The 24,561-nt window shown below is 62.2% G+C and overlaps 1 protein-coding gene across 4 annotated transcripts; it reads right to left on the bottom strand.

Annotated features, from left to right (window-relative positions):
• Positions 1 to 17,528: 17,528 nt before the first annotated feature.
• On the bottom strand, positions 17,529 to 24,181 carry LHX3 (LIM homeobox 3). 4 transcript variants are annotated; one of them, XM_072748144.1, is made up of 7 exons: positions 23,967 to 24,159; positions 21,614 to 21,785; positions 20,883 to 21,085; positions 20,190 to 20,341; positions 19,822 to 19,993; positions 18,881 to 19,024; positions 17,529 to 18,682 (listed from the first exon to the last, which is right to left on the bottom strand). In XM_072748144.1, exons 1-7 carry the CDS (start codon positions 24,058 to 24,060, stop codon positions 18,606 to 18,608), a joined length of 1,014 nt encoding a protein of 337 aa, XP_072604245.1. In that variant the 5' UTR covers positions 24,061 to 24,159; the 3' UTR covers positions 17,529 to 18,605. The 4 variants fall into 4 exon arrangements, with proteins under 4 accessions (XP_072604245.1, XP_072604244.1, XP_072604243.1 ...); XM_072748143.1 differs by having other exon boundaries at positions 17,529 to 19,024; positions 23,967 to 24,181; XM_072748142.1 differs by lacking the exon at positions 23,967 to 24,159 and adding an exon at positions 23,017 to 23,112 and having other exon boundaries at positions 17,529 to 19,024.
• Between the last annotated feature and the right edge of the window lie 380 nt (positions 24,182 to 24,561).

Genomic DNA, 24,561 nt, shown 5'->3' with positions numbered 1-24,561 from the left:
AGGCCTGCCCAGCCCCTCGGCAGTGCCCACTTTATCACCACAATGTCTGCCCACAGCCCTGCCCCCCTGCCCCTCCAGCTGTCGGACACCCTCTGTCTCCTTGCCTCAACTTCCTTCCAGGTCCTGGGACATGCTGAGCTCTTCCCACCTCAGGACTTTTGCGAATGATGTTCTCCAGCTGGAATGCCCCCCAGCCCCTGGCCTGCACATCACAAGGGGTGGGCCCATCCACCCCCCTGATCCCCAGGGCAGGCCACGAAGCCCCACCGCCGAACTCAGAGCAGCCCCCCCCCCCCCGCCCCTCACCCCAGAACTCAGAGCAGCCAGGTTGTTACTAGGACAACAGGAAAACAGGCCTCAAGCTCACCTCTGCCACCAGCCCCTGAACTCATAGTAACAGGACCCAGGGTAATCCCTCCCAGGGGCCACCCAGACAAAAGCCAAATTAAGTCAACAGAATTGCAGAGGGGAGACCAGGAGACTGGAATTTACCCCCGGGAACAAACAAAGACTGTCCCCTTCTCAGATGTAGGCTGCACCGGGTCTGATTTCCGTCCTGAGCAATTTGATGCCGCCCCAGGAGCCTGAGGACGGCCCCCCTCCCCCACCAACCAGAGCGCCCTGGGCTCCAGACTGGCACCCAAGGTCCTCGCAGCACAGCCCCCTACCTGCCCTGGCACCCCACACCTGCTTCACATACACCCAGCCCCCACACCCACCCTTGCCCCTCACCTGGCGCCCACAACTCCTCCCCAGGTGCTGGGTGGACAGGAGTGAGGCAAGGTGCCTGGGGGGAACCGGGGCATGAAGGGCAAGCTCTGGGCTGTGGAGGGTCCCCAGCATCCCACAGAGCATTCATGGGGCCTGGGAGCCCGTCTCCCTCCACCCCCAGCCTTGGGGGCTGTTCTGGAGAGGCTGCTGGGGGCCTCTGGGGAGGTCCTGGCCACTCTGGGGGCTCCGGTTCTGCTGTAAAACTCCAGCTTGGGGAGTGGAGATGGGAGGCGGGGGCAGCAGACCCTTAACCTCAGCTGGAAGTGGCCTTGGACCTGACTTCTCCCTCCCAGCACCTGGATGGAGAGGCTGTGAGTTTGAGTGAGCCAGTCAGTTCTGGGAGGCTCAGTGTCCACATCTGGAAGTGAGGGTGACAGTCCTCATTGCCTAAATTGCTACAAGGACCCACTGAGATGTCCAGGGTCTCAGGCTTCCCTTGGTGCCGGGCGGAGTCCTACTCTGCGGCTTGTAGCTGTGACCGGCTATGGCCATGGCTGGTGATAACAGTGTCCAGGTTGGGAAGCCCCCATAGAAGGCATGAGCATGTGCAGGATGGGACCCCCGGGGCTGTGGGAAGAGGTGGTTTTGAGCAGCAGGGGCCCTGCACGCCTTCAGTCCTCTGTCCAAACCCAGCATGGGGTGAGTGGGTTGGGCGGCCCGAGGAGGGGCCCCTGGATCAGGCCTGTGGGCTCAGTGGACAGAGGCTGCCTGGGACCCCTGCCATGACCTGGACAAGTGGCCGGCAAACCCCTCTGGGCTCATCATCACTGACCCCAAACCATCCATTCCCCACTGACCAGTGCCTCAATAGTGCAGAAACTGCTAGAAACCCATCTGAATCGAAGACTCCCTTCCAGCTAGGCGCGGGGCATCCTGAAGGCATTCAGAGACGTGTCCTTGAGACCCAAATGCTTCACCTGGGGGAGCAGGACAACTGTCAGCTTGGGCCCATCTGGCGGTCACTGCAGGTCAGACAGGTGGTCAGGGAGCCTCCTCGAGGATGATCACACCCACTCTCCAGAGGGGCATGTGGAGGCCTAGAGGTCGGCCAGGGCTCACAGTCAGCCTGAGGGGCAGACCCAGTGTCTCTGCAGACGTAATCATTTCCAGGTCTCAGAGATGGGATCCTCCTGGATGGGGGCGGCCCTGCATCCAAAGACCCCATGTCCTAATAAGGAGGGGAGGGGCAGGGACAGAGGAGAAGCCACGTGAAGGACGTGGAGACTAGGGTGATGTGGCCATGAGCCAAGGGACACCTGGGCCACCGGGAGAGGCCAGAAGGACTCTTCCATGGCCGCTGGAGGGAGCGCAGTCCCGTGGAATCCGGATTTGGGACTGGTTCCAGAGCCAGACAGAGCCAGTTCCTGCTGGGGAAGCTCCCTGGACTGTGGTCATTGCTCGAGATCCCAAGACACTGACACACAGCCCCAGGGGCACATGGCCCCAACGCTGGGCATCTGCGCCCCTCGTTGCCCCTGGAATCCGGTTCTGCGCCTGGCCCCACACCAGTGCCTGCGAGTGAGAAGTTTCCTTGACTCTCTTAGCATCCCCAGAGAGTCTGATTGGTAAACGGAGGAAGACAGATGAACAGAAGAGAAGCACACATGTGCGTTTTGGTTAGTTCAGTGTCAGCTTTAGGTGACAAGAGAGCCTTCATGAGGAAATGAGGGCCCAGAGAACCAGCTGACTTGGGGCGCCCAGAGGGCTCAGGTGGTGAAGCGTCTGCCTTCGGCTCTGGGCATGATCCCGGAGTCCTGGGTTTGAGCCCCACATGGGGCCCCCTGTTCAGGGGGGAGTCTGCTTTTCCCTCTGCACCTCTTCCCGCTCATTCTCTCTCGCTCTCTCTCTCACTCTCGCTCTCACTTACCCCTTTTGTCAAATAAATAAATAAATAAAATCTTAAAAAAAAAAAAAAAAGAAAAGAAAAGAAACAGTTGACTTGTATGTTCAGCAGAGAATGGGCAGGCCCGAGGAGCCCGGCAGGTCAAGCAGCAAGGGAGGCTGTGGATGGGGACCTCTAAGCAAGGCCTGCTTGTTTGGGCTCTTCCTGGGGGGTCCCCTTGCTTTGGAGACAAGGGGTGTGGGGAGAGTGCCTCTTGCATGAGGGTTTCAGGACCCTTTCAGGGAGAGCCTCTATCAGTTTACCGTCTCAGATATGCCCAGGAACGATATTTTGGAGCAGGTTCCCCAAACCCTGCCACCACCATCCCTCCACCTCTCATCCCCTCCATTGGTCCCAGGCTCTCCTGCTCTGGCCTGACCCAGCAACTCCAAGTCACAGGCAAGGTGTCCAGGGAGCCAATGTGGAAGAGTGTACAGGGAGAGGACCCAGGAGGTACAAAGGCCTTGAGGTCAGGGAGTCAGTAAGGAACCTAGGCACTGGGGGATGGGGTGGGGATGGGGAAACCAGGCTGTGTGGGACTGGGCGGTGGGCACGGCCAGCATCACCAGCTCTGGGGGGAGAACAGGAAATGGTCTGGCCTGCCATGAAGACCCCACGCCCTTTCCCACCTAGTGGCCACAGGGGCATTGCGCTGCCCGCTGGCTGGTACGAGCCCTGACTGCAAGCTCTCTGAGGGAGGGCAGCCCTAAGGGTCTGGAGCAGTGGGTAGCAGGTGTGAACACATGCCTGGGGAAGCAGGGGATGGGTCTTCTCAGGGTCACCTAACTGAACATGCTCCTGGACAGCCGGGGCTGGCAGGTCCCAAAGCCTCGTGGGCTCGCCTGGGCAGCTGTGGTCCTTGCAGCCTGTCAGCCTCACCCACAGTCTGGACAGTGAGGTGGCCACGCCCGGGGCCTGGAGCCCAGGCGCCCAGTGATAGACCCTCCTGGCTGGGCAGGACCCCTGAGCCCCGGGGACTCTGTCCACTTTCTGCCTCCCTTTCCTGAACTCAGCCAGCGCTGCTGGGGGCGGGGGTCAGGGGGGCAAAGGCACACCTGTGCTTAGTCGGGAGAGTTACTGGTGTACTCCCAGCACCAGCCTCAGCTGACAGGATGGCTCCCCACCCCTCCCAGATACGGCCCTGGAGGGGCGGCTCTCCCGAAAGCAATCAGCCAAAAAGGCCTGAGTGCTTCAGAAACAATTTGCTTCATCAGCATAATGGAGACCCAGGAAGACTGGGGTTAGGGCTTTTGTCTCGGGTGCCAGAGCCTAAGCCCCTACCGGGCAGGAATGTGGGCGCCCAGGACACCACCCTGAAACCGGAGCTCTGGGCCGTTGTGTGGACTTTGGCTCAGTTTGCTGGGCTCTGTGAGATTTCTCCAGCACTTACTCTGGGATCAACTCTTAACCCAGGCGGTAAATCTTTTTGTTCCAAAATGTAGACCTTATTCCTTGCGGTTTCTGAGGTAGATCTGCACGGTTTTCCAAGAGCGATCTAAAGCCCTGGATGATTTTGTGAACGGCTTTCGGACCCTCATGGGGTCAGAAGCTTGTCTCCAGCCTCTTGTTCCGGGGGGACACGGGCCACCTTCCAGCCAGGGTCAGGTCGTCCCTGATGTCAACCCAGACTGGACTGGCAGGGATAAGACTTTCCCCAGTGGTTCTCGAGGGCCCGTGCAGGAGTTTGGCATTCGGGTCCAGCCCTCTGTGGAAGTTAGGAAGTTAGGACCTGACAGCGGGTTAAGCATGGCCCAGAGCTCAGCACCACACCAGCTGTATGGCTCTGTCTTAGTGCCCCGGGTTAGGAACCTGGGCTCAGAGACAGGTGGGAGGTGTGGCTGGAGAAGCTGCCCCAGGAGCCCAGTGATCTCATCCCTGCCTCTGCCCCCCACACCCCAGCAGAGAAGGTCCCCAAAAATCAATTCTGGAAAGGCCCAGGCTAGCCCACGGTGCCCCCAGGGATCCCTGACCAGGGGGTCCTCTGGTCCTCTGGACACTGCCATCCAAGAAAGGCAAGAACGGCTGTGTTCCTCTTACTTTGGAGAGGTGCAGACAGGTTAGACGGAGAGCCAGACTGTGCCCTGGCCCCTGCGGATCTGGAGGCTCCGCCAGGCACGCGTCTCCTCTGCCCCTGCTCCCCATTGCTCCCCGCTGCTCCCCACTGCGGGCAGGCAGGCAGTGGGGGGCAGCGGGGAGCCCCGCCCGGGCCCCTCACCACTCACTCTGGACAAGCACAGTGACCTGAAGCAGAGCTGGGAGCTCCAACCTTTTCATCAAGAAAGATTTAATTTATTGGGAGTGCGGAGTCACAAATCATAGGCCTGGAGATTTATGGCCTCCAGGAGCGGAATTGACCACAGAGAGAAGGCAGCATTCCCAAGCTCCACACGCTCCTTTAATAAAGTCGGAAATGTAAAATATGCCCACCCCACGCCGGGCTCCCTGTGCAGGGCGCAAGGCTCCGCGGAGACGGAGCCATCCCCTGGTCCTGGGGAAAGCCGCGGGGGACCTGTGGCAGGTGGCCGCAGGCTGTGTGACTTAGGTGATAGGCCGTGAGCCCGGCAGGGGAGGCAGCGTTCTGGGTGCGAGTTGGCGGAGGTTTGAGTCCCTGAAAGCCATCTCCCAGCTCTCAGTGTGGAGCCGCGCCCCCCAGGGGTGTCCTGGGGAAGTCCGCCCGCCCCAATGCCGCATCCCGAGTCCAGGCCTCAAGGGAGGCCTGCACGGTGCTTCCTCAGGTCACGGCCTCTCGGGCGCCTTTCCTGGTAGGGACAGTGCGGGGTCAGGGCAGGGTCAGGCTGGTAGAGAACCTGACCCTCAGGGGGGCTCTGGAATCAGAGCCTGGAGCCTAGGCTAGAAGGCTGAGGAAAGTCTCCAGACTCAGCCAGGGAAACTGAGGCCCAGGGGATCCCTGCGGTCTCCATCAGCTGCACACACCCTCAGAGGGACCGTGCGGGACATCCTGGTCCCCTCCTCCATGCACAGGGCCGGCCTCGGCCTGGGGGTCAGGCTGCCACAGGAGGGTCAGCTGCTCTTGCCATGGTCCCAGACCTGTGGTGAGGCTGCCGCGGCCCAGGCCTGCTCCACCAGATGCGGGGGGCCCGCCCCACCCCCAGCCACCCAGTGGTTTACCTGAGAGAAAAAGTGCAGGGTACCCCCTCAACTGCCACCCAGCAGGGGACCTGGAGCCCCCGTGGGGGTGGGAAGCAGAGACCAAGGATTTGCTTCATCAGGGAAATCAGAGGTGGTTTTAAAGTAGGAGGTGAAGGAAAGGCTGTTGAGGAGCAGGTATGTGTGCCTGTGCAGGTGGACACGGGCGTGTGTGCATACATGCCTGCGCGAGTGGACACGGGTGTGTTTGTGCACTTGTGCACGGCGTGTGCGTGAGCGGGCACCATGTGGCATGTGCAGGTGTGCCTGCGTGGGGGCTGACAGTGTCGTGTGACTGTGGGACATGCCCACACATGCACACACCGCCCGGCTTCACCTGGGGTGTACGTGGCTACCTGCAGGGACACTCACTGTCTTGGGATGGTCCTTCTTCAGTCAGGCTATAGCCCTGCTTAGAAGCCTCCCCAGCGCCCCCCTGGCCCCCTGTCCTCCCACCCCTGCTGGCCAGCTGGCTCCCACCCTGGCCGAACCCTGCCCTGCCTGCTGCTTCCCTAGGATGCCCAGCTGCTCGGGGCCTGGTGGAGCACCCTGGCACCCTGGACCCAGAGCCCCCCTCCCTGTGGCATCCCACCCTCTCTGGCTCTGGGACCACCCGCTCATCCAACCCCTGCCCCCCCCCCCAGCACTCTACTTAATGTCTTTCTCATAAGCAGTTTTAAATTATAAGCCTAAATGAGGTCTATAAATTTGACTTCATAAAATTCCACGCACATCATTTTCCAGCAGAAAAGGCTCTCTAAGAAATATTTTCCCTGAGACCCCCTGTGTCCCCTCCCTCTGCAATATAACATTTATTCTAATATTAAAATGGCAGGTGTTCTATAAATCGTGAGTCATTAGTACTCTCCATTGATTGTCCCTGCAGCCTCTAGCCCGGGGTAGAAGCCATGTGTGAATACCAGTCTATTCGATTGAGATTCATACCCTATTTGGGGGTCAAAGAGCGAGGCCCTGTGAGCTTGAACTTCTATCAGCCTAAAGCTGATCAATACTTGGAGATATATTAGGGCTGGCCGCTCACACAGATTAAGTGGCCATAAATAGGGGGTGGAGGGTGAGGCAGGAGGAAAGGGAGGCAGGAACCTGGGGCCATGCTGCCTGTCCAGCTGGGTCTGGGGGTCTCCAACCAGGGGTGCTGGCTGGGGCAGGAGGGGGCTTGAGGGGCGGGGCCCAGATGCAGGATGGAGAGGCTGCTGCACTCAGCCAGGTGACTGCCTCACCTTGGCCTCTCTGGAGCTAGGGCCCCCTGCCCCCGGGTGAACCGGCAGGAGACCCTGGTCCTGGCCCAGGGCTGCAGTCCTCAGAGCAGAGGGATCCAATGAGCTCTAGGGCTAGAGGACCCCGCCGTCCACAAGGGCACACGGGGCAGGGGCCCCCTTCCTCACGATGGGAACCAGGATTTAAATCCTGGCTGCAGATCATTGTCTTGGCTTGGAGGCTTCCCAGGTCCACTCTATGGTGGGCCCAGCTACCTCTGCATCCAAACTCTGGCCATGTACCCTTCTTCGCAGGGCGGCTCCCCTGGGGGCAGGGGTCACCTCCTTCTCCCCTGGCCCTTCGCGGCCATCTGCAGCCTCCTGCCTGGCCTCTCAGGCACATCAGCCAGTGGAGGCCTCTCCCATCCAGGCTGGGATCCCAGTCATTCCCCCTGGCACCCCTGGGCACCCCCGGGCTCCCCTCCTGCCCATGGCCCTGGAAGCCCCCTCAGCTGGGCAGCATCCTGCACCCAACATCTTCTAAATACCTGCTTTGTCTCAGGTCAGGGACAACCACTGAAAGTCAGCAAAGGCCAGCCCCTGACTCCAGCCCCAGCAGAGGGGCAAAAACCCCAAGGAAGCACCTGCATCTCCTCCTGCAGTCCCTGAAAGGCACGTGGGATCGTGCTCACTCCCTGAGCCCCGGAGTGTCACACTGCCCGCCCCCCTCTCCTTGGACTGGAGGATCCCTGGCTCTGTGGCCCTCTCCAAGGCTTGTCCTTCCTGTGCCCTTGCAATGGGGTCACTCCAGGGAAGATCCCACGCCTCCCCAGCCCGCCTCCTCATGCATCACTCGCCTGCCCCAGCGCGAGGCCGCTCGATGCCTGCGATCGGTTGCGTTATTAGGGAGATAAATAATTTGAACTCCGGCCTTTTACCTTTTCCTCTGGCAGGCGGGCCGCCCCCACCCCCTGCCCGGCCGCCACCCGCCACCCGGAGGAGTAATTTCATTAGGAGCTTCCTGGCAGCTGGCAGAGGCCATCCTGTGAGGCCCGCAAGCAGAATTTCTTTATGGAGATGAGAAATAGGAATATGAAAATTTAAGCCGGAGCGGATGTAATTTAACTTTGCATTATTTATTGGGGACACAAATCCTTTCTAATATTGGTGGACTGGGGAGGGCCAGGTAGGGTCGCTGGGGCCTTTGTGGGGGCGGGAGGGGGGCTCAGCCCACATGCTCCCTCCCCACCCCCTCAGTCTGTAAAGAGGCCCTGGAAGACTCTGGGGTCCCATGGGGCAGCAGGTTGAAGCTGCAGATGCCTACAGGCTGTGTGGCTATGAGGGACAGGCCCCAGGAGGGGGGGACATGCCCTGAGATGGGGGGACAGACCTCAGGAGGAAAGGACCCATCCTGGGATGGGGAGGACAGGCCCAGGAGGGAGGAATAGGTCCTGGGAGTGGGGAATGGGCCCCACAAGGGAAGGATGGGCCCTGGGAGGGAAGGACAGGGCCTGGGAGGTGGGGACAGGCCCCAGGAGGGATGGACAGCCCTGCTGCCATGGGCAGGCCTGAGACCTCTCCAGGTACCCTGGCCCCTCCCCCCATACCCTGCTCCCCGCTCAGGACCCACAGACTCCCGCTCACCCCGCAGGGACCCCAGGGACCCACATTGTGGGGTGATGTTGACACCAAGCAGTGGGCCCGGGTCGCTGCCTTAGCAAAGTACCTGACACATATAGTAGCTTAAAACTGTATTCTTGGGAACCCTGGGTGGCACAACGGTTTAGCTCCTGCCTTTGGCCCAGGGCGCGATCCTGGAGACCCAGGATCGAATCCCACGTCGGGCTCCCAGTGCATGGAGCCTGCTTCTCCCTCTGCCTATGTCTCTGCCTCTCTCTGTGTGTGTGTGTGTGACTATCATAAATAAATAAAAATTAAAAAAAAATTAAAAAAAACTGTATTCTCTCCCATATTCTCTCCCCCATGTGGAGGTCACTGTCCAAAATCAAGGTTTGGGCAGGCTGGCTCCAGGGCCCCCTGCTGCCTCTGGTGCACCCCCCCAGCTTGTCCCAGCACCACCCACCCCTACATCTGTTCCAATACGGCCATGTTCCCTGCTATGTCTCTGACCTGTCCCTTCTTGGGACACCTGTCCCTGGGTTAGGACCCACCCCGACCAAGTAGGACCTCATCCCCACTCAATTACATCCGGACACAACCTTTTCAGCAGAAGGTCCCATTCATGGAAGCCGGGGTGTAGGACATGAATGTCTCTGTTAGGAGTACGTGGGAGGGAAGGGGAAGTCTGTCCACCCAGAGGATGCAATGGCCCACTGCCAGGGTGGGCAACAAAGATTTAAGTAGTTACATAGCCACGTTCTGTGACCTTGACTGTTCTTTTGTTAGCATAAAAAAAAAGAGTATTTGGTGTAATTATTTTGGTTTTTCAAAAATTCATTTAAACTCCTAAGTTCTAAAGTTTACGTTTCGAATTCGATTCAACAATGACGCTTAGCAGACTCAGAGCAATGTCAGAGAACTTCTACGACTGCCTTAAACTCTCCTAAACACGCCTCAACCTCAGAGCCATTCCAGCTGCTGGACACAAGGGAAGGCCCCAGGTCACGCACATCTGGAACACACGCCACACGGACCAATGTGGAGCCTGGGCTTCTCATAGTTCCAGTGGCTTATGAAGTTCCTAAGAGAGCGGCCTAAAAGCCAGGACTGGTAATTTAATTAAACATTTTAGCTGGAATCACAAACCAATGGGCCAAGTGACTTTGACCTGGACACAGGAAACCATAAATACGCAGCCTCCCGAAATCCCACACATGACTCTGCACTCCCCCGGGTTACCTGTGCCCACTGCTAACCGAACAAGTTGTTTGGGGCTCCTTTTGCAAAATACCCCAGGCAGGGGGCTTCGCCAATGCCAAAGTCACTGAGGGACGGTCTGGGTGTGGGCTCCCCATCCCCCCTTCAGCCCTCCTTGACCCTGGGCCCCTGAGCCCCTGAGCCCCTGGGAAGTCAGGAGATAGCTCCATTGAGAAATCCTCAGAGGGTTTGCTAAAGGACAGTGACAGGAGGCGGGCCAGCCAGGCCCCTGGGGGAGGCAGGCTGCGGCCCTCCTGGACCCCCGTGGAGGCCTGCCCACCCGCCTGTGGCCCCCCACACAAAGGGCCAGATGGACTGGAAGGATGGCCAGATGTAGGGGAGGGGGATGCAAATCACTGGGATGGGTGCCAGGTTGGAGAGGCTTTTTCCCAGGCCCACCCTCTCCAGTTGGCCCCCATACCCATCGGGTGCCCTCCAGCTCATGGGGCTGAGGGGCTGAGACAGGCCTACATTCCAGGCCTGGGGGGGGGGGGGGTAGGGACCGCCAGCCCTAGGAGAAGGCAGTCCTGGCCTGAGGACACGTGGCAGGGGCAGGGACGCCAGCACAGGGCCCCGAAACCTGGGGTGGGTGGGAGGACAGAGGGAGAGTGGGCACGGCTATGAGCAAGGGTGGACTCATGTCTCAGCTCCTCTAGGGGCTAGGAAGTGCCTCCTGATCTCCACCCCTCCTCCAGCGGGGCCACCCCAGATGCAGACCCTCCCTCCTCCATGGCCTCAGGGCCCCCTCCTTCCCCCACACCCAGGCTGGGCCACAGGGAACACACACCTTCAGAGACATGTGTGTGGAGCCCCCGGGAGAGCAGTGGCCCCTTGGCTATAGTTTGAGAAACTCCACATCCTCAAGCCAGGAACCCTAGGGGAAGGGAGAGAGAGACAGGACTTGGGTGGGAGCCATGGAGGGGAACATGGGCTCCCCAAAACTGTGGTGGAGCTGCATCAGAGACAGGGGATGGGGAGTGGCCTTGGTGTGGAACATTCTAGAAAGGAAGAAAGAGGCAACACCGGGGTCGTTCCCTTTGGTCAGGGAGATGCCCCTGAAGAGGAAAGATGTTGACCCTTCCCCAGGACCAGGTGGGTCCCCGTCTGACCCCTCTAGACTCTGGGGGGGGGGCAGGTGGTGCCAACAGAGCCCCGTGAGCCAGCGGGCTGTCCTCCTGCCCTGGCTGGACTGGGTTCACGGTTCCCAGAGCTGAGGTCCCCAGGAGCACAGCAGACACCCACCAGCAAGAGGGCAGGTAACTTGCACCAGCAGCAGCAGAACTTGCCTTGAGGTACATTCGGTCGCCCTGGAAATGGGCATGGAGCGACACAAAGTGAGGACACTGCCACTTACGGAACTTGGACACATGCACACGCTGAGTGTGCACATGCCAGCACGTGCAGGTATACGTGCAGGTGTATGTACAGGTGCATGGGCAGCACCATGCGGGCTTCTTGGTTAGAATGTCCGGCGTGCGGGACACTCCTGTATGTTTTCCAAAATTTTCTACGAGGAGGATCTACCACTTTTCTAACAAAGAGGAGCCACACACAGTACTTCCTCCAGCTGAGAGTGGCCAGGTGGGCCCCAGGCCTAGGGATGGGACAGGGAGGCAGTGGCCCCGCAGTGATGGAGGCCACCCCCCACACCTGCCCTGGCCCCTCCCTCTGGGCCCCACCACCTGATGCCACCCGAAGGGCTGGGAGAGGAGCCACCCACCTGCGACTGGCGGTGCAGGGGCTCGGGGCTCGGGGCTCCGGGCTCAGGGCTCGCACCGGCTCGCACCAGACTCCCTTGCTGATGGCTGCCCAGTCAGCCATAGATCTCTATCCGGCCCCCTCCAGGCTTCATTTTAACTAATAGGACACTTAGTTTAATGAGGAGAGTTTGCATAAGAGGAACTTGCTAATTAAATTTTAAACCTTGTCATTCTAAAGATTAGCGGGAGCTCTGGAAGAAACATTTGTCAGAGAGAGAGAGGAGCCGCCTCCTCCCCAAGGAAAGGCCTGGGGGGGTGGGGTAGTTGACTACTGCAGAGGGTTCGCTGTGGAGGTGGCTGAGGAGGAATCTTCTGGAAGACTAGGAGTTTTGCACACAGCACCAGGCCCCTAAGGCAGCCCCCAGGACGGGCCCTGCTATGGGGCCATTGCCCTGGGGAAACAGTCAGGGGTGTCCTCACCAAAACCCACCCCCAGGGGAAACAGTCAGGGGTGTCCTCACCAAAACCCACCCCCAGGGGGCCCCTGGGTCCACACGGCTGCCCCATCCTGAGGAGTCACACACAGGCCTCAGGTCTCTAGAAGATGCCAGCGCGTGGTGGGCTCAGAGGTCCCGGTCCCTTTCTGCCCTGCCAACACAGACACCATTGGTGTGGGGGCCAGGCCCCTGCAGCTCGGAGCTGGTGGCGGCTGGCCCACCCACCCTGCCTCCTGTCCTCCAAGGAAGCCAGGGGATCCTCTCTGGAGCTCAGACCTGCCTGCCCCGCCTCCTACGCCCATTGTTCTCCCAGCACAGAATGAAAGTGAGGGTGGGGGCCCTTGGAGAGGGTGCCTGTTGCCCTGTCACCCTGGAACATCACAGGTCTCGACCTCTGCCCTTTCTGGAGTTCAAACAAAGCTGGTGGTCAGGGTGGGCTGGTCTCAGTGACAATGGTCAGGGGTCTCATGGAGCTTTAGGCAGGGGGAGGCAGGACGGAGCCACTTTGTGGACGACTGCCAGTCCGGGAGCAGTGGGTCTGGGGCTAGAAATGTGTTTCCCTGCTCAGGCCCTGAGTCAAACCTCCCTGGACCCAAGCCCTTTCCTGGGACGGGGTGGTGGGTTCCTGGCCAGCTGTGCTCAGCTGGGGAGGGTCCCTCTAAGGTCCTTCTCCTGCTGCCCTGGTGCCCTGGGGGCTCGGGCGATGCCTTGTGGGCTGGGCCCTGGGGTGCTTAGCACCGATGCGCAGGTGCTCCCTGTAGGGTGCTGGCAGCACCGTGGATCCTCTGCATGCTCTGCTGTGTGGGGGGCCAGCGGGGCTGGGGTCCCCTGGGTGGGCCAGTTTCCGGGGCCTTGTCAAGAGAGGGCTGCACATGGAAGGAGGATGCCAACGCCAGGGTCTGTGACCCAGCGCTGGGGGTCCTCCCACAGTTATTGCAGGATTTCTCCTGCTGCCTGCCCAAGGTGACAAAGACGCCATGTGAACAGTCATGCACCCCAGCTCTGGAGGTTCCCAGCACCTCTCCGGGATCCCAGACCCCTTAGCGGTCACCTGCTACACTCCCATCCCCAGGACCACAAATCTTCCGTTTCTGAATTTTCCTGCTCTGGACATTTTCTACCCAGAGGACCGTATTAACACGCGGCCTGTGTCTGGTGCTGTTCAGCCAGCACAACGGTTCCAGGCTCATCCGGCCGTGGCGCATGTTGGTGCATCGCCCGGTTTGTGGCTGTGTGCTATCCTGTGGTCCTGACGGCCCTCTATCCATCTCTTTATCCATCTCTCACTGATGGATGTCTGGGTGTTTGCTCTGTTTGGCTCCTGTGCCACCGTGAGCATCTGTGTCCGGGTTCCTTTTGGGTCCCCGTGTTCACGCCTGACGTACTCACTCACATGGTACCGCTCTCGGGGGCAGGAGCCTCCAGGCTGTTGCCCACGGCAGCAGCATCTTATATCCCCAGCAGCGGAGTGGGGGCCTCAGTTTCTCCATGTCCTCTTCTTGTTTTGTCACCATCCGATGGGCGTGAGGTGGCATCTTACGTGGTTCTGACTCGATTTCCCTGGATACCAGTGGTGCATCTCTTCCTTGACTGTTGACCAAATCATCCTGTCCCGGAGGAGGGGGATGGTGTGCAGAGGCGCTGAGTCACTTCTTGGCCCACAGCCAACAAGCCAGGGATATGGGGGACAGAATGATGGCTGCCCTCAGCCTTGGGGATGGGACACCTTCAAGGATGGGGGGCCCCTCAGGTTTGTGGGAACTCCTGGGATGAGAGATCCCTCTGGGATGGAAGGCTCCTCTGGGGTAGGGGACCCCAACAATGGAGGAGCCCTCGGGGTCTGGGGACCCCTCTGGGATGGGGGACCCCTCAGGAAGGGAGGATCCTCTGGGATGGGGGACCCCTTAGGGACGGGAGACTGCTCCAGGTTGGGTCTTCCCAGACAAATCACCTTGAGCTCATGTCTCCCCCAGCAGGTTCCCTCACTGCCTCTGCCTCCGCCCCCGAGGGGCAGACACTGGCTGGAGGGGGGCAGGTGGACATGAGCCTGCCACCCCGTCTGGGCCCCCACCCCACACCTGGCTCAGATGACATCTAGACCTGGGTGCTCTGTTCAGAAGTGGGGATGACACCAGAGCCCCCAGAACCAGTGCACACAAGCCCTGCTCCCCTCTCAGCAACGACCTACAAGTCAGGGAGGAAGGCACATGGGCAGAGTCTGTGGGGATTGGCCTCCAAACCTGAGGGAGGTGGTTTCCTTGCTGTCCCCAGCTCTGTCCAGCCCCTTATCCCTGCCCCCACCCCCCCCACAGCGACCCAGGAAGGGAGGTCGTATGCGGCTCTGTGAAGGCTCAGAAAGGGTGAGTCACCACCCAAGGTCACACAGCTTCAGCGCCCGGCACACGCGTGAGCCAATTGGCCGCGACCCTGAGCTTCAGGTGCCTGGCTCTCCTCTCTGAGAACTGGTATGAGGGACGCGCAGGAGCCCAGGCACCGGGGGCTGTCTTCCCACACCTGGCGGAGCCCCAGCTCCGCAGGTGGCTATCAGCCCCCCAGGTGGCTATCAGCCCCCCAGGCCACCCCATTGTCACATCCAGCAACCTGGCTGTGGCGACCTGGTTGGCCAACCGCACCTGGTCTGGTTGGCCTCCAGGGGAACTGGAGGGCTATGCCCTCCTCTCTGGGGCAACCTGCACGCCCAGTCTGCACGCGCTCACATATGCGCGCACCCCTCCATCCGGGGTCTGCAGAACGGGGCACTTCTCCTGTCTGGTCGGGCACCCCATCCATGTGACGTCCGGTGATCGCAGCTCCTTAGTCTCCCGTCGGGTTCGAATGCCAACAGGGGGCTCCGCTGGTCAGGATGGAATCTTTTTATGGTAAAAAATGAGCCTTGTTGCATCAGCTCCGGGAGGGGTGGGAGCCGCCACCGCAGGTCACCCAGGCAGACTGATGAAAACCCTGCTTTACGAAGCCATGGCTCCCCCATTAATTAGAGGGAGGGGGCGCTCCGCAGTGCCGCGCACCTTGCCCACGGCCAAAAGCTTGTCAACATTTTCCACAAAGAATGAAAATGTAAATAACTTTCAGATTATTCAATGTCACCAAGGTATGGAAAAAGGTCGCAGCGCCCGGTGTCATTTATCTCGTTGTGGATTTAAAGAGCTTTTTTCTATTAAATTTCTTAAAATTAATGTTTTATGTTGCTCAGAGTAATTTGAACAATTATGGGCTTAAAGAATTGATCATTACAGCCTCTGGGATTTAGCGCTCCAGACTGATCCCTTTGAAAACCCATTGATTTATAGTCTTTCCACTCAACCAGGCAGCCCTCAGGGTGCGCCCCCCGCCCCCTCCTGTCCACTTTTGGGGGACCAGTCCCCCAAGACAAGCTGGCCTGGGGGGCGGTGGGGAGGAAGATGAGCAGGAGGGGGAGCCGGTGTGTCCCCTCATCTCTGGGAGAGACATGTTCCTGATTTGGGAGCATTCTTTGAACTTTTGCTTCTTGTGTGAAATTTATATTTAAAAGGCGAGAAGACCCTTTATATATCTTTCGATATTATTTATATTATTCACGTATTTACTTTTTTTTAAAGGTATTTACGTTTGATAATGTAATACATTGTTGGATTCAAAGGTTAACAAGCCCTCCCCTCCCCCACAAAAAGGTTAGCAAGCCCAGTGGGCCCCAGTCCTGAATAGGATGTCCCAACCCAAGTGTCCCCAGCCTGGTAGCCACCCTGCTGCCCACTGGTGGTGCGAGTCAGGGCTCTGGGGCCCTCCACACCCCTCCCTACTGCTGTGCCCATCCCAGCGAGGGCCCCGGGGTCCCCTCATGCACCGGGCGGCGGGCTTTTTTGTAGCCCTGAGACATGGGAGCCGGGTTTCCGCCCCAGGTGGCACTCCATTCAGACGGGGACACGGAGGCCGAAGAGGCTACGCGAGCGAGCGTGCACCGCAGGGCAACTGTGGGGCTGCTGGCCACGGGCATTCGCCAAGGGCCCAGGGAACCTCTCCGTGTGTCCTCTCCCATGCACCCGCCAGCCAGGCTCTCCTGCTTCCCCCGCACGGGCTGTGCCTGGGCCCCAAGGGGTCTCGCAGGCTGCCCACCCCCGGCCCGAAGCCACGACTTGGCTCCAGGATTATCGACGCGCCGCCAGCTGGAGCGAGCTCGCAGGCAACTGCCAACAGGCGGAGGGCCCCGTGGGGACACTTAGCACTTTATTAACCTGTCAGTGCCTAAAAGGTCCCGGGCGGCCTGGGGGAGTGGCTAAGGCGGGAGAGGGAGAGACTGAGGATTTACGCCCGCCCCCAACGCCCCGCGCCCCCTTACACCGCCTGGGCTCCGATCCGGACTCTGGCAAGGCTGCTTTCTTTTCTGGGGGCTTCCAATCCCCCTGGGAGGAAGCACGATGTCGGCTGCCCCAGGACTGCGCCCCATCAGCCGCAGGCTGCCCCCGCCCCTGGCCTTGACCTTAGAGCACCATCCCCTAGGCCAACCTGGGACCACCCACACTTTTTGGCCCAGAGTTTCCGCTCACAGCAGGCACCGTCTTCTGGGCGGTTGCCTCCTCCTCCTGCTCCAGGACTGGCTCTTTCCTGCTTGCTCCCCCAAATGGCGTGACCTGGGGGGGGGGTGCCCTCTCCCAGCCCCGAGGCTTCTCCTGGTGCCTCCCAACTCCCTGACCCGGGGCTGCCCTGAGTGCCTCTTGGATGTTGGGGTGTATGACCCTGGGGCTGCAGGTGGGACTGTCCTCCCAGGCAGCTCCTAGGGAGTGCCCCCCTCCCTCCCAGGGTCCATCCCTCCTCCCCTGCACTGGAGGCTCATTCTCCCACCTGCCTCAGTGCCCCAACTTGTGTCCTGGCCCACAGGCCAGGTCCTGCCCTCCAGTGAGCACTCACTGCTAGGGGTGGTGGTGGTGATGGGGTGGTGGTGGAGGTGAGGCCCCAAGCTCACAGACTCTTCCATCTCCCCTCGGAGGAGCTGCCACCACTGTCTCCCCAGGGCTCAGAGGGGGCAGCTCACTTGCCCAGGGTCACACAGCAAATTACCAGATGGCTAGGATTGGAATCCAAATTAGTGAGAGCCCTGGAGACCCTGGGTCGTGAATCTCCTGATGGGCTGACTCTGGCACCCCCTTGCCCCTCTCTGTGAGCACCTGCCTTGGCGACCCCAACCCCTGCCTCGGCGGAGGTAGGGGGGCAGTGTCAGGACGCTAGGCCTCTACTCGTGGCTGGGCAGCTTGCCTACCCACCTCTCCTCCTGGTGCTCAGAAGGTGGGCCAAGATCCAGGGACTAGGGGCCCAATTCACAGCAAGTGCCATCCCTGGCAAGGATGGCCTCCCCGCTTTTGGGGGACCGCTCTCACCCCCAACGCGCTCTCACCCCCCACGCCTGCGCACCGCCAGCAGCCCTAAAGACGTGGAACTTCTAGACTGGAACTGACCAATTTATTGAAGTCTTGGAAAGAGCCGATGGTCAGAGAGTAAATAAAAAACACGGGACGTCCACAGAACCAACAGGTAGTTTGGGATGCAGGTTTGCGGGGGTAACTGGGCCTCATGGGCGGCCAGCCTCCAGTCTGGGGCTGGGGCGTCACATAGTCCAGGGGAGGAGGCGGTCCAGTCCTCAGGCAGTTAGAGGGTTAGAGCCAGCTCCCAGACGGAACGCCCAGGGCCTCAGGCTGTTTGGCAATGGAAATCGGTGGGCTGGGTGTGGCCTGGGGGGAGGGGTGCGGCCGTGATGGGGGAGGAGAGGGGAACTTGCTGTGGGCAGGGGAGGGAAGTCCCCACGGCCCTAAAGTGTTGCTCGTGGAGACGAAGGGCACCCAGGCAGTGGTGTCTCCTCCGACAGGTGGTGGAGTCAAGAACAGAAAAATCTAGAGCCAACTGTTCCAGGGATGATGGCGAGGAGGCTCCTGGGGGCGTGGGGGTTGGGACCAGAAGGATGCTGGCGTGGTCCCGCTCTGCCGCCTCTTGTCTGGACAGAAGAGGCTCATCCCTGACCTGATGTCGGGACCACCAGGCAGATGGAGCTTGGATAATAAAAGCGTTGTTCCTACTTTTTTTTTTTTTTTTTTTCATTTTAGAAAGTAAAGCCTCTTCCAGCCTGAAGACTGTGCTGCTCTGGGCTGGAGGTCAGGCCCAGCCTGGGAGGGGGCGACACTTCGTGTCTAGAAACAGCAAGCGTCCAGTTAAGTGGTCGATCAAGGGAGAAATCTGTACAAAACAAGACTTGTGGGGCGGCTATCAGCCCGGCCCCTGTGTCCAAGGAGGAGCGGCTGGTCCAGGGACCGCTGGAGTCCCTCCGTCCCCGAGGGAAGGGCGCGGGGTGGGTGCTCCATAGGAAGGAGCCTTCGGTGAGGTCCTCATCCTGTTTCCGCTGCTGCCAGTGGCACCTGCTTCCCACACAGGTTGGGGCTTCGGGTGAAGAGGGGAGTGCAGCTCCGGGCACTGCTGCCCACACCCCTTGTGTCCGGTACTCTGGTACTCAGTGGAGCCTGGGGGCCCTCGGTCAGAACTGGCCGTGGTCAACCTCATCCAGCCAGGAGGCGGGGCTTGCGGGGAAGTCGGGGTAGCCCCCACTGCTCCCTGTGGACAGGTCGGAGCTGGGTCCGTTTCCGGCCAGCACCCTCATGGGTGGGGGCCCACCTGGGGTGCCCGAGGGCACCAGGCCCAAGCTGGCATCTGGATATACTAAGCTAGAGAGAAGGGGCTGGGGGCCAGGGAGGCTCTGCAGGGCAGCTGGGGATGGGGGGACCCCATAGGGGCTGCTGGGGCGCAGCTCACGGTACTGCTCCGGGCCGGCCAGGCCTCCGTGCTCCAGTGGGAAGCTGCCTGGGGCTCCCGCAGGCCTGCCCAGGGCTGAGGTGGGCTCCCCCAGGCTGCTGTAGAGGCCATTGGCAGGGCCCAGGTCGGCCATGGTCGGCTCATCTGCAATGGAAGCAGAGAGCGTGGATGGGTGCCCGCCCTCCTCCACCTCCTGCCCCCAGAGCCCCTCCTTCAGGGGTGTCCTGCCCCAGCCACCCGAGGGGCTAGCCTAAGACTCTTCAGCTCTCAGGACTCATGCTGCCCTCTGCCCCTGTGCTTGCTGAGTGGTTTGGCTCAATCCCACCTGCTCTCTAAAGGCGGCGGGATCCCCCCCAGGGACCAGGGTCGTGACTAGGCCAGCTGGGCCCAGGGTTGCAGGACAGTCCCCACAGCTGCCCTGGGAGGGGTGGCCACCATTCCCATTTTGCACACAACTTATTGGAGGCTCTGAGCCGCAGAGTAGCCTAAGGTCACAATGCAGTCAGAGTCTCCGCACAAACTGTCTGGGGATGGGCATTGGGGGTAAGTATGAGGCCTCCCTGGTACTGGGGAATGAGATCCCACAGAGGAGGATGGACCCCTCAACTCCAAACACCCAGCACTTTTTATCACTTACCCCAAAACCGTGCTGCCCACTTCCCTAAAAGTCATTGCAAGGGCCAGGAGCCACAGGGATGGTGTGGACCCTTCCCTGTGAGAAAGCCTGCTGGGGGTGTGTGGGTCGTGGGGGCTGTGCCCCCTCAGGGGAGGGGGTCACCGCAGGGCCTGGGGACGGAGGGGACCAGCGTCTAGGAACTCTTAACAAGGAGGCTTAACAGCGCCCGACTGGGAAGTTCACACCCAGGCTCTGGCCTCGTAGGGGGCTGGGTGCGGGAGCCCGGACCCGCTGCCTGGGGCGGGGGACTCCGGTGGCGACGTACCCGTGAAGGAGACGTCGGCGTCGCTGTCCTGCCCCTCCTCCTGGACGCTGTCCTTGTCCGACTTGGGGCCGCCGCGGGCGCGCTTCATGCTGCGGAAGTACGGGCCCCAGCGCTGCCGGCCCGCATCCTTCTTGAGCCGCTTTTCCTTGGCGCGGCGGTTCTGGAACCACACCTGGGCGGGGGTGGGGGGAGGGTGAGCGGCGGCCGGTGGGCGCGGGGCGCGGGGGGCGCGGGGGGCGCGGGGGGCGCGGGGCGCGGGGATCGCGGGGCGCGGGGGGCGCGGGGCGCGGGGGGCGCGGGGGGCGCGGGGCGGCGGGGGGCGCGGGGCGCGGGGGGCGCGGGGCGCGGGGGGGCCGCGGGGCGCTGACCTGCACGACCCGCATGTCCAGGCCCGTCTCCGACGACAGCTGCTCGCGCACGTGGCGCGCCGGCTTGGGCGACGTGTTGTAGGCGCTCTTCAAGGTCTCCAGCTGCTTGGCCGTGATGGTCGTGCGCGGCCTCTTGGCCGTGGCCTCCGCCTCTGCGCCGCGAGGGGTAGGGTGAGGCCGCGCCCCGGCCGGCCGCGGGGACACCGCAGGACCCGGGGGGTGGAGCGCGTCTGGGCCTGGGCGGAGGGGCTCCTGGCGGCGGCCCCCTCCCGCCTCCGCCCCCCGCCCCCGCCCCCGCCCCCGCCCCCGCCCGGGTTCCCCTTTGTTCTGCGGGTAGGGCCGATCTTCACGGTCAACGGTTCGGGGCGATAATTCAGACCAGGGGTGATAATCTACGCAGTTGAGACCAAGCTCCCGGCGGTGCCCCCGAGTGGGGAGGCCGCTGGGGCCCGGAAGCCAGGCTTCCCCAGAGCGGAGCCGCCCGGGCCCCCTGCCCGTGCCCCTGCTCCCTCCGCCTCCCCCTGCTCCCGCCGGCCTCCACCCCGGCCTGGAAGGAGAGCGCCCAAGTTCTCTCCCCGGAGCGAGCGCGCTCCGGCAGGCGCTGGGCGTGAGGATCCCCCGCGCCCCTACCGGGGGGACCCCAGCCGCATTTTGCCGGCGGGGAAAGGAGGTGGGGTGGACCCTCCCACTGACCGCGCTGCTTGGCCGTCTCGTAATCCGCCTTGCACACGAGCCGGCTGTCTTCCATGAGGTAGAACTCGTCGCCTGTGGCCAGCTGCCGCTTGCACACGACGCAGGCGAAGCAGTGCAGGTGGTACACGAAGTCCTGGGCGCGGCGCACCACCTGCGTGGGCGGGATGCCCAGCTGGCACGCGGCGCACTTGGTCCCGAATCGCCTGCGGGACGCACAGGGCGCGGCTCAGCGCGGAAGTGGCGGCTCCTTCGCCCGGAGCGGGTCGCAGAGCGCTGAGCGGGGCCGCGCAGGGCGGTTCAGGAGGGAGTCTCCCCGCGGCAGGCAGCGCCGGCAGAGCCGCCCAGGATACAGAGAAGGGACCCAGAGGCCCTCGGGGAGGAGCCCAGCCGCCCTGACCTGGCTGCGGGGTCAGGAAGCTGGATCCGTGGGCCAGGTCCCTTAGACCCCAGAAGCCTGTGCCTGGGAAGCACCTCCTCCCCAGCATTAACGACAAAAACAAGACCAAAATTAGGAAGGAGTCAATCCGATCAAGTTCTGCAAACTTGGGCTTATCTTTTTGAATGACTATTACCGTGATTTAAAAAGTAATTACTTAGAATTTAGCAGCGCACCAGCCAGGCCTGGCCGCCCGTGGCGCTTCCCCCTGCCCCTGCCTGGGTGACAGGAGGGCCCGCTGTGCGGAAGCAGACTGCGCCCCTGCCCTCCCCGGCGTGCCCACGGCCACGCTCACTTGAAAAAGTCGTCCTTGCAGTAGACGCTCTCCCCGCGGCTGAAGCAACGCTCGGCCAGGGGCGTGTGGCAGTCCGTGCACTTGAGGCACTTGCTGTGCCAGTGGCGGTCCAGTGCCTTGAGGATGAAGCGGTCCAGGATGTGCTGGTCGCAGCCGGCGCACAGCGGGATCTCTGCAGGCCGAGGAGCCACCCAGGTCACGGGCTCAGAGCTGGAGCACTCGAGTCACCTTCCAGCTCCAGCCCCCCCCCTGGGGGCCCAATGTTGCCAAGGGAGATCTCCTTCCCTGCACACCCTCCTCCCCACCTGGTGTGGGTGGTGCTTGGCTCCCCAGGTGCGGGGAGTGCATGACATTAGCCTGGCCCATGGTTAAAATTTGGGAAAACCGAAATAGGTTTACAAGTGTGCCCTTGAGCAGGAAGGGGCCCCGACCATTCAGCCAGATACCATCAACTGCAAAATGCTCCCAGTGAGCATGAGGGGTGCATGTTGAGCTAAAATGAAAACCCCAGGGGCTCCCCACCAGCACCTGAGGCAAGAGGCAAGACCCACCCAAACCCCATCGTTATTTTGCACAATCCAGTGTCCTTGCTCCTTGGAGATCCCTGGTTGAAGTGTGGCCGCCCAGCCCTATGGCCCTGTCCGCAGGCACCAGGGTAAAAACTGGTGTCCTCCTCATCTCTGGGAGCCCTCGAGGGTACTTGTGTATGGACTGGAAAGCTGGATTGCTGTCATCACACTCAAATGTCGGTGTCTGACAAGAGTTACTCCGACACCTGGCTCTGCCACTGCGGGACTGCAGGCCTCTGGGGAACTAGGTCAGGGAGAAACTCGGGGGTGACCTGCGTGAGCCACTGGCCCATGTGGGGCTTTGCAGGGTGCTCACGGGGTGAGTCGCCCTGTTGACTCAGAAAAGGTCTTCCGGAGAGGAGAGAGCCAGCAGCAGGGGCTGGAACCTGTGTGAACATTGCACCCACCTGGCCGAGCTCTCCTTCCTCCTCGTTGCGGACCCCTCTGGCTCCGGGGGGGGGGCCCCCCCGCAGTGGGTGGGAGGACCAGAGAAGGGCTTCCCTGGGTCTCAGGCTGCAAGAACCCTGATCAACATCCCTCCCGCGGTGGCAGGAAACTCGAGAAGGACGCCGACCCGCATCGGGCCAAACGGCAGCCCCAGGCGCAGGGGAGCTCGGGGGCTGCACCGGGCGTCCGGGGCCCCCTTCGCGGGTGGTGACGGCGGGCCGACCAGCGCAGCCAGCCTACAGCAGGAGGCTGGACAGGTGGGGCATTCAGCACCGCGGCCCGGACAGCGCCCGGCCCAGCTGCCCCGGCCCCCGCGTCCTGCAAAAGCCATTCCCGCCGCGCTCCTCCCCTTCGCGCTCCCAGTGGCGCCCCAGACCCGGGCCTTACGCTGCATGGTGACTCCAGCCTCGGCGGGTGTCCTCCCCTCAGCAGCGGCCCGGCCCAGCGGAGCCTCGCGCCTGCCTGCCTGCTCTGGGCCAGCTCTCCTCAGCGATCCCGTTCCGAGCCCGCCTCCCTTCCCTCCCTCTCCCTCCACCCTCCCACCCCTTCCTCCCAGCCCCTGCGGCCAACCCCTCCCAGGAACCGTCGGAAAAATAAATAAATAAATAAGTAGGGGGACAGATGAGACCCCACAGCCTGGATGTAACCTCTTTCCCACCTGCTCCGACCCTGTCACTCCCCACCCAGCCAGGCCCGCCTCGGTCTCCATCCTGTGGTCCCGCGGGGCGGCACAGCTCCAAGAACGACTGCCCACCGCCCTTCTCTGGGAGCCAGAGCGCAGGGGGGCGGGAGCAGGACTGGTGCAGCTAGGGAGCTGGGGTCTTTCTGTAGAAGAGTCCAGAGGACCAGCCTGGGAGCTGGTGAGCAGGTGCGTGTGGGTGCAGACAAGGGGACCTTGACCTGGGACATCTGTGTCGGGCCCCAGCTACACTCTGGCCCCTGCATCTCCCTCTCTTCCCCTGGAAAGTGCGGAGGGTCTGGTGGGGCCCGCCCTCTCAAGGGTCCTCTTGCCCTGTGGTCACTGGGCCACATGGTTGCTCTTCACATACTCTCCTGATAAGGGAGTGGGCTTCCTAAGTCTGTCCTGGGACCCCAAGGACTCTTCGCTTGAGCAGCGCGGCGCAGCGAGCACACGGCTGACAGCACCGCTTCGGGGGCCCCGCGGCGGACTCGCTGCTCCTGCGCCCAGGTGGGGATGTACGGGGGCCCTTGCAGCCACGCCCGTCGGGGTCTCCCGTCTCCCACCACCGCCGAGGCCAAGCCCGGGAAGGAGCGAGGACCTCCGGGTCTCCCGGGCCCGGCGTCCCCGGTGCAGGCACTCGAGCCCCGGCACCCACCTCGGCGTAGGTCCTCCCTCCGCGCCAGCAGCGCCAGCAGCAGGTCTCCGCCCGCCGACTCGCGGCCCGGGCCCAGCTCCCCGCGCGCCTCCATGGGTCCCGTCGCCGGGAGCTGCGGCTCTCGGGTCCCGAACTTTCCCGGGGCCCCAGGCTGGTGTCCGAGTTATTCCCTGCGCTCCTGGGCGCTGCGCCCGCGGGCCGCCCCGGGGGCCCCCCGAGCCTCAGGCCGCGCGGAGGGCGGAGCGGCCGGGGGGCGGGGCCGCGGCGCGGGGCGGGGCCGGGGTCGCCGCTCTGCGCGCCTTTGCGCGGGGACTCGGGGTGCCCAGACGCCACCCGAATGCCTGGCCCGAGGAGCGCAGGGACAGTCGGGGGAGGAGCCGGGCCGGGGCTGCCCGCCGGCGCTCACCCGGGCCCGCAGCCTCCTGCTCTGCGCCGAGGGTTGGGACCTGGGGCCTGGGGCCTGGGGCCTGGGCTCGGACGTGCACGCGCGCGGGGAGGTCTGGGTCCCCGGAGGACGGACCAGGAGGGAGCAGCGTCGCACCGCCGCTTGACAGCCGGGCCTAGGAGGCTTAGTGACAACGTCTGGTCGTCTGGT

This window comes from Vulpes vulpes, chromosome 2, assembly GCF_048418805.1.
Source record: "Vulpes vulpes isolate BD-2025 chromosome 2, VulVul3, whole genome shotgun sequence".
NCBI classification, from domain to species: Eukaryota; Metazoa; Chordata; class Mammalia; order Carnivora; family Canidae; genus Vulpes; species Vulpes vulpes.
The sequence above is the reverse complement of the archived record's forward strand: the minus strand, read 5'-3'. Positions and strand labels throughout refer to the sequence as shown.